Source organism: Mus caroli, chromosome 16 (assembly GCF_900094665.2).
Source record: "Mus caroli chromosome 16, CAROLI_EIJ_v1.1, whole genome shotgun sequence".
NCBI lineage: Eukaryota > Metazoa > Chordata > Mammalia > Rodentia > Muridae > Mus > Mus caroli.
Window position 1 is genome coordinate 35,538,967 of NC_034585.1, and position 9,483 is coordinate 35,548,449.

General features: G+C 43.5%; 1 protein-coding gene and 1 pseudogene across 2 annotated transcripts in view; both read left to right on the forward strand.

Annotated features, from left to right (window-relative positions):
• The window catches only part of Cd80 (CD80 molecule), a 38,814-nt gene that overhangs the window by 11,415 nt on the left and 17,916 nt on the right, over positions 1-9,483 (forward strand). For both annotated transcript variants that reach the window (XM_029470234.1, XM_021184969.1), the window contains exons 2-3: positions 2,880-3,197; positions 7,967-8,248. In XM_029470234.1, coding sequence (XP_029326094.1) covers positions 2,880-3,197; positions 7,967-8,248 — 600 coding nt within the window. The remainder of the gene's footprint in view (positions 1-2,879; positions 3,198-7,966; positions 8,249-9,483) is intronic.
• On the forward strand, positions 5,604-6,533 carry LOC110311581 (annotated as a pseudogene).

Consider the following 9,483-nt stretch of genomic DNA (forward strand, 5'->3'; position numbering starts at 1 on the left):
AAAAAAAAAAAAAAAAAAGAAATAGTGCCACCCACAATGGAAACATTTTCCTGCCTCGATGAAACCAGGGTAATTCCCCTGAGGCATACCACAAGCTGGCTGAATGAGAATGAGGACTTGGCCCCTTCAATTAGGGTTGAGAAGAAGGTTTTGGTGGTAGACATGAAGGAGAGCACAGGCAGAGGCATTTGGAAGAGTCCAGAAAGTAGCAGATTGAACATGGTCAGCAGAATAGACCAGGGCCATGGAAGGAGAGAGAGGGAAATGGCTGAAATGGCTGGGTTATAAGGAATCAGAAGCTGGGGGAGGGAAGGATGAGAGGGGTGAGAGGGCTGGGAGGAGCCAGGACTCTATAACAGGTACTTGCAATAAATACTGAGAGAGCAGGGTGGTCAGCATGGATGACAATTCGGCGCCACAGTTAGCCATTTGTCCTGAGTTTCCTTGGGAGCCAGCACTGCTGTCTCAGGTGATTCTAGATCCTGTCAAGTAGACAACAAACACCGATGATTAGGGCACTCAATAGAGAGTGGCCTTAAAAGTTTGGGCCAGAAATAAACCCATAGGTCAAAATTTTGCTTGGCCTAGTTTTCTCATCTGTAAGATAAAACAGTTCTGGTGGTGCCCCTCGGACTCCACAGGCCTCAACTTTGTCCTCCACGTTCCTTCGGGGCTCAGCAGGCCCTTTCATTGGGGGTCTCTTAAAAGCCATCTGCCTTCTCATGGGACTGGAGGACCATCCCACTTCTGGGGTGTCCTGTCTCTGACTCATGGTCCACAGGCATTTGGATGGGTAGGTAAAACAAGTCGCTGCTTCTCTATCCATTTAGAACGCTCACCATTTGTTAGCATTTGAAGGCGAGGGAGAGAAGGAGATTGGTGACTACTCTCTGTAGTGCCATCCACATTCAAGGATGCTTAACCGGGTGGTAAAAAATGGGCAGTTTATTTGCCAATGTAGTAATAGGTATTCAAGATATATGGTTGCTCCTAAAACATTGGGCTCACCTTAGGCTGCCTAATCAGAAGAGTTAGATGAAGCGGGGCATGTCTCAGCTCTCCTAATGTCATTCTCTAATCTAGTGCTTGCTTTAGTGGCCTTTGTTCTTCGCAAATCAAACCATGTGGTAGGAAGGTGAGAGCATCCAAAACCATGTTAGTAGCAGGTATGGTGGCTCACACCTTTCCCATGACTTAGGAGGCTGAGGCAGGAGGATCAAGATGATCAGCTTGAGCTACCTATAGAGACCCTGTCTCAAACAAATCAAAACAAAAAATGTAGCTCTGTGCAACTCTCTCTCTCTCTCTCTCTCTCTCTCTCTCTCTCTCTCTCTCTGTGTGTGTGTGTGTGTGTGTGTGTGTGTGTGTGTGTAACATGGGGAAAGAGCTGTAGAAGAAATGAAGAGGAAAGTCCCATTGGGTAGATCTTAAAAAAAAAAAACACAGAGTTGTGTTATGTGGAGAGTATAGGACTAAGGAGACTGTGGAGTGAGGCAAAAGCATCCTTGTTGCAGCATCAAAGCTGAACAAGATGTCCAAACGCCATGCTTACCTCTGTTGGATATGTTAGGCATTCATGGGTGTTGCTGTTCTCCCTATGTCTACAATCCTACAAGTATTGATTCTGGGTTGCAAATAAATTTCTCAAAATCACTGGAAATACAGCCTCTATGGAAAATAACAGATGTTTTCAAAAGATGGAAATAGAAATATTATATGACACAGAAATTCTACTTTGTGAACATGTCCACATGAAGGGTTATCAGGGTTATGATGAGCCATCTGCAGACCCATGTTCACAGCAATATCATCCACTGTCCCACTACCTAAAATTAGACAAGTGAGGGAAGCAGCCCAGATGTCCATCAGCAGATGGGAAGATAAATCGTATGTGTATGTGGAATTATACAACATGCAAATTGGAAATATATATATGTTTATGTATATATATACATATAAATATATATATGTACACATACACATAGATGGATAGATGGATGATAGACAAAGAGACAGATTATTTGTGACTGTTATATCACATGGCAAGGAACTCGTCATATAACACGAGATGAACAAACCTTAAAGACGTAATATTAAGTAAACAGGCCAACCACAAGAAGGCCAGTAGATTTGAAGTAGTCAGCCTCACCGAGGCAAACAGCAGAGTGGCAGCTTCAGGGGTGAGGGAAGTGGAGAACGAGTCGGTTGTTTAATGGGTGCGGAGATTTGTGACACATACCAACATCTCCAGAGGTCTGTTTCACAACAATGTGGAGATGTTTCTCCCCTGTAAACTTAAAGATGGTCGACAGAGTAAAGTTGATGCACTTCTTTCTGTGTTGACCATCAAACTCAGGGCCTTGCCTATGATGTGTATGTGTCCTACCATTGAGCTACATCCTCAGCCTTTGGTATTTTGAGACAGAGCCTCCCAGTGTAGGACAAGCTAGCCTCAAACTTGCTATTCTCCTATCTCCGAAGTGCCAGGATTATAAGTATCCAACATATATGTGGTTCTTTTTATTGTTTTACTTATTCACCTTACATGCACTCACGGCCCACCTCCTGGTCACACCCTTCCTCATCTTTCCCCACCTTCCCCTCCCCTTCTCCTCTGAGCAGGTGGGGGCCCCTCTGGGTATATTACCCATTCTGGCAGGAGAATCTTGTGAATTCGAGGTCAGCTTGGTCTACACAGCAAGTTCCAGGACAATCAGAGCTACATAGAGAGACACTATCTCTAAAAACGACCCTAAAACAAACAAACAACAACAAAAAATAATGTGTTGAGGAAAAAATTCTAGCTTAGTCACTTTATAGTGCATAAGAGTTTGGTTGTTTATTAAAGATAAAATTTTTTCTTACTTGCCTCTTCTTAGATGTTGATGAACAAGTGTCCAAGTCAGTGAAAGATAAGGTATTGCTGCCTTGCCGTTACAACTCTCCTCATGAAGATCAGTCCGAAGACCGAATCTACTGGCAAAAACATGACAAAGTGGTGCTGTCTGTCATCGCTGGGAAACTAAAAGTGTGGCCCGAATACAAGAACCGGACTTTATATGACAACACTACCCACTCTCTTATCATCCTGGGCCTGGTCCTTTCAGACAGGGGCACATACAGCTGCGTCGTTCAAAAGAAGGAAAGAGGAACTTATGAAGTCAAACACTTGGCTTTAGTGAAGCTGTCCATCAAAGGTTGGTAGGATTCTCCTTAAAAGGAACATGTCTATTGATGGGGGTGACACTTTTAGCAGAGAAGGAAACGTCTGACTTCATATGTGAGGGTTGAGTCTCTAGTTCTACAGAAAACCTGATTGGTCAAGGTGGAGCCCTTTATTAATGCACTTTTCTTGTAGTTGGGATCATTCAAGGTAACTGTAACCATCCCAGGCGCTAGAATGGCCTGAGATGGCTTCTGACTCGCAGAAGCACAATAACTGTGATATATAGTGGCCGTACTGTAAACTGCATTTGAGAACTATCTTATTCTGGGTAGCAAGTTAATCAGGTCACATATTTTTTTTTTTTTACTTTTCTGAATCATTTGCATTCCTGCCTTTGTTCATAACATATACTCACCCTTCTCCACTGAAAGTGACCACTTGGGTTAACTGAGTCATCTGAGAGATGAAGAGTCAGTCTTTTGTTTTTAAAGGTTTACTTTGTTTTTAACTATGTATATGTGTGTGCTCAGATGCTCACAGCAGTCAGAAGAAAATATTGGATTCCCCAGGAACTAGAGTTAAAGGCACTTGTGAGTCACCCAATATGAGTGCTTGTGTGTTCTGCAAGAGTGAATTAGGAGTGTGCGCTTAACTGCTGAGCCATCTCTTTAGTCCCAAAGGGCTAATCTTTAGATGGTTCAGTCTTGCAAGACCTTCAAAATAAGCCAGGCATGGTAGCACATGCCTTTAATCCCAGTCCTCAGGAGGCAGAGGCAGGCAAATTTCTGAGTTCAAGGCCAGCCTGGTCTACAAAGTGAGTTCCAGGACAGCCAGGGCTATACAGAGAAACCCTGTCTCGAACCCCCCCCCCTCAAAGACCTTCAAAGTAGTTCTTCTAACTCGTTATCTTGTAGAAGGGCTAGGGGAGAAAGCTGAGGCTGCTGTAAGCTCAGTCAGATAGGAAAAGGTGGCTCTTACTGAACTAACCATTTCTTAGAAAAGAAACAAACATGAGTTGTGACTGAGAGCATTAGGCCTGCAAATTTGTTACTCCAGGTTAAAAAGCCCATGATGTCTGGTTAGAAGAAACAAAATAACATTTTTATGTTGACTATCCAAGTAGTAATTTGATTGCTTGGCATTAAGGTAATAAGTAGAAAATAATAATGCCAACTATAAATAGGTCAGGAACACATGAAACTTTAAGAACAAGGTTTCCTCTTTGTTTTAGTTTTGGGTTTTGGGATAGGGTCTCACAATGTAGCCTTGGCTGGCTTGGAGTCTAGCCTCAAACTCAGAGAGATTCACTACCAAGGAATTGTTGTTGTTGTTTACAATGACTTCCTCTGCAACCAAATTCAGGGTTTTCCCTTTTCTGGTAACTATACTCCGTATTCTTCCCTCATTTCTCCCATTTCTCCCAGTATCCCTGGGCATTTTCAGAAGGTTTCCTTGACAGCCTGATTTAAATGAGAGCATCTTCCTAAATATATCCTGTGTGTCAGGCTCCATGCTAAGTGATGTCCAGTAGTGGTGTCTTTTCATCCCTTCGTCTCTGGAATGCATGGATTATTAACCTGTCTACAAACCAAGACAAAAAAGCAAGGGAATGGCCCAGAGTCACAAGGCAAATCTCTTGAGCTCACAAGAGCTGCTCTTGATAGTCACGGACCCCTGCTCATACAAGCTCTGTGGCACTCGGACTTCCAAAACAAAAGCTCAGGGTATGGACTGGAGTAGAGGAACTGATTGCCACAGGAGAGGGGAGGAGCTAAATTCCTAAAGTCTAAGTGTGAGAAGCAAGTGGTAGGAGGTGTCCACACTTGACTCTACGTCTACTTTAGCATCTTGCTGGAGGTCAAATATACAAATGAAATCAACTCCAGGCAGCCTCCTTGTCTCTTTAAAATGTCAGAGTAGCAAGGAATTAATAAAATGTAGTGGTTGAGATTACAGATTAAATACTGTATATTTGGACAGAGTTTTATCTGAGTACAAGCCTTTTTTTTTTTTTTTTTTTTTTTTTTTTTTTTTTTAGAAAATGAGGATTGTAGAGGTTGGGAGGTCCCTTGGGTAGGTCATGGAAAACAAGGCTTTGGAATTTTAGCTACTAAGACATTAGAGGGCCAGACTCGGGAAGTGACTTAGTTGCGTGGTCCTAATGCTAGCTAAGGTAGGAGCTGAGTACCTTCTGATGTCCTTCGCATCTATGACTTTGCACAAATACAACAAATCTTTGGCCACATGCCCTAACACAGCCACCGCACAACGGCACAAGGCAGTAAGCAGTCACCAGAGTGCCTGGAATCCTGCCTACCTAGGCATTTTTCTTAAAGGTGAAGGCCACAAGAGCACAAGGCAGGAAGATGTGCAAGCCCCGCGCGGTGGAGGCAGCGGCGGTGGCGGGAGATGGTGGAGCAGAGGGGCCTCCCGCAGCGACGGGGAGAACGTGTTTGCTGGGCAGCCAAAGATCTATGCCTACATGAGTCCGAACAAGTGCTCTGGAATGCGCTCTCCACTTCAGGAAGAGAACTCGGTTGCCCATCACGAGGTCAAATGCCCGGGGAAACCATTAGCTGGAATCTACAGGAAGCGAGAAGAGAAGAGGAACGCCGGGAACGTTATCCGAAGCGCTGTGAAGTCAGATGAACAGAAGAGCAAAGACACCAGAAGAGGTCCCCTGGCGCCTTTTCCAAACCAAAAATCCCAAGCAGCAGAACCTCCAAAAACTCCACCCCCATCATGTGACTCTACCAATGTAGCAGTCGCTAAGCAAAGCCCTGAAAAAGCCCCTCAAGGGCAAACAGGCCCCTCGGAAAAAGTCTCAAGGGAAAACCCAGCGGAATAGAAAACTCACCGATTTCTACCCTGTGTGAAGGAGCTCCCGGAAGGCAAAGCTGAGCTGCAGTCTGAATTAAGGAAGAAAATAGACGAGCTGACTGAGAGCGGGAAGCAAGAAGGCATGAAGATCGATCTAATTGATGGCAAAGGCAGGGGTGTCGCTACCAAGCAGTTCTCCCGGGGATACTCTGTGGTAGAATACCATGGGAACCTCATTGAAATCACCGATGCCAAGAAGCCAGAGGCTCTGTACGCACAGGACCCCTCCACAGGCTGCTACATGTACTATTTTCAGTACCTGAGCAAAACCTACTGCGTGGATGCCACTCAAGAAACGAACCGCCTGGGGAGACTCATCAATCACAGTAAGTGTGGGAACTGCCAGACCAAACTGCACGACATTGACGGCGTGCCTCACCTCATCCTCATCGCTGCCAGGGACATCACAGCTGGGGAGGAGCCCCTGTATGATTATGGGGACCGAAGCAAGGCCTCCATCGAAGCCTACCCCTGGCTGAAGCACTAATCACGCGGCCTCCCTGCCTCCCTGCCACCCTGCCTCCTTCAAAGGTCAAAGTGCCCTCAAAGGGAAATGAATTTTTTACACACACACACACACACACACACACACACACACACACACACACACACTTACTCTTAGCTAATTACTTCAATTGTTTTTAAAAAGTATATTAAAGACGCCTTTTCACGTAGTATTTAAATATCTGTTACAGGTTTCCAAGGTGGACTTGAACAGATGGCCTATATTACCAAAAAAAAAAAAAAAAAGAAAGAAAGAAAGAAAAGAAAAGAAAAGAAAAGAAAAGAAAAGAAAGAAAGAAAGAAAGAAAGAAAGAAAGAAAGAAAGAAAGAAAGAAAAAGAGAATGAGGCAGAATCTTACTCTGTAGCCCAGGGTGGCTTCGAACTCATTATATAGCCTAGGCTGACATCATACTCTTCCTACTGCAGCCTCCAAAGTATACCTGCCTACAGGTGTGGTCCACCATGCGTGGCTAACCTTACTTTTTTAAGAAGCAAGGGGGTATTGAACATGGACTTAGGGTGATGCATGAGTGCTGAGAACTGGAGGTCCCAGGAGAGCATGACCATGTGAGTGGGCGCATGTGGGTTTCAGGTTCTCAGGTTGAAGGGTGGCTTCACACATGTTCCTTACTAAATAAACAGATAAAAGGAGCCATGGGTGCTCTTCCAGTTAACAGGAGGAAAGGGAGGGATGAGAGAGAAGGGGAGAGTGAGGATGGGCTCTGGTGTTGGGGAATGTGACTGCAGGTACAGTTCTGCCACAGGGTTGTAAGTTCCCCAAATCTATTTATTTACAAGATAAGATTATAGATATCAATGGCTTCACATTTGTGCTTTTCTTTCTATCTATCTATCTATCTATCTATCTATCTATCTATCTATCTATCTATCTATCTGTCTGTCTATCATCTATCTATTACCTATCCATTGGTTGATTTGTTTGTTTGTTTGTTTGTTTGTTTTGAGACAGGGGCTCTCTACAAGGCCGTGGCTGGTCTGAAACTAGCTATGTAAACCAGGCTGGCCTCAGTCATGGAAATCCACCTGCCTCTGCCTCCTCAGTGATGGAACTAAAGGCCTGCACCACTCAGCCTGGCTATTTTATTTTCTAGCAGACAGGGTCTTCACTATATTTTCCAGACTGATCCCAAACTTGTAGAGTTCAAGCAACCTTTCTGTCTCAGCCTGTCCTACCACACTTTACTTGGTCCTTGACCCTTTTAAATCGGAGTCTAATGTCCTAAGATTGTCATAAAGAGAATGATTTCAAAGCAGCTCTTTTACCAATGACTTATGGAGTCTTGCAAATGCAATCTTATTTTGCCAGTCTCACTGAACCTTGATCATTTATTTCACATATACCTAAGCACGCAGACCTGTACCCGTGTATAACTGTATGCTTGTTCTACCTCTAGCTGACTTCTCTACCCCCAACATAACTGAGTCTGGAAACCCATCTGCAGACACTAAAAGGATTACCTGTTTTGCTTCCGGGGGTTTCCCAAAGCCTCGCTTCTCTTGGTTGGAAAATGGAAAAGAATTACCTGGCATCAATACAACAATTTCCCAGGATCCTGAATCTGAACTGTACACCATTAGTAGCCAACTAGATTTCAATACGACGCGCAACCACACCATTAAGTGTCTCATTGAATATGGAGATGCTCAAGTGTCAGAGGACTTCACCTGGGAAAAACGTAAGCAACATGACGCTGGAAAGTGCCTACTAGACAGGACCTAGAAGACTAACCCCACAGCTCCACTTTAGAATTGAACTTATTGATTTTGATGGAAATTTTATCATTTTAGACATACAGGATGTATGATTATGATTTACATCACTGGACAAGTGTAATAATGATATTACTAGACTACTTTTATTTTATTTTAATAGATATTCTAACTTTTATAGGCAGGCCTAAGAACTGCTAGCCATCTGTAGTCATTTTGCAATTTATGTAATGTCTTTTTTTGAAAACACTAAATTTTGCCCTTCTCTCCCGCAACCCCGACTTGGGCATTTTGCTTTAGGTTACCTGCTCCTAATGGCCCCATGGTACCAAAATCATTGACTTCTTTGGAGTGGATTTTTGGTTTTAGAACTACTGGTTGAATCTGGGTGTGGGCATAGCACTGGCTCAGCACATCCAAAGCCCTAGGTTTGATCCCACCTACTGGTTCATCCAGAGTAAAAAAAACAGTAAAGTTATATGATAGAAGTCTTTGAGAACAAGGCCCAGGGTGAAAAAAAAAATAGGTCATTTTGAGTCAAAAATTTACTGTACGGGCAGTAAGCTTGTAAAGTTCCCTTTCTCTCCAAGTGAAAAAGTAAGACAAAGAGATTCTTTTTATATGTATCTTAAACCTATGGCAGGTTATCATGAAAGTGCACAGACAATTTGGATGGCTGAGTATACAGAGATGCACTTGGGACTCTCCTCCCATCTTAACCCCCATCCTAAGGACAGCTATGTGCACAGTACAGACGCAATGCTGTGTGACAGTCTTTGGGACACATGCATTAAATATGCACTGTTGGCCACTTTATGCCTACCTCTTTATAGTTGAGGCAGTTTAGGGTGGCTTATGGGTTCAGTCTAGTGTGTGATTTTCCCACTCAGATCTGAGATTGAGTCTTTCAACTATTTTCCTTTGTAGCCAATAAGAAAATTTCCTGAAAACATTGGTCCCCAACGTAAACCAAATTGTTTTTGGCAACAACACTCAAAACTCAAAATCTCAATCATGTTTTATGTATTCTAATATTTTTTTTAAGATTTATTTATTTATTATATGTAAGTACACTGTAGCTGTCTTCAGACACTCCAGAAGAGGGCGCCAGATCTTGTTACGGATGGTTGTGAGCCACCATGTGGTTGCTGGGATTTGAACTCTGGACCTTTGGAAGAGCAGTCGGGTGCTCTTACCCACT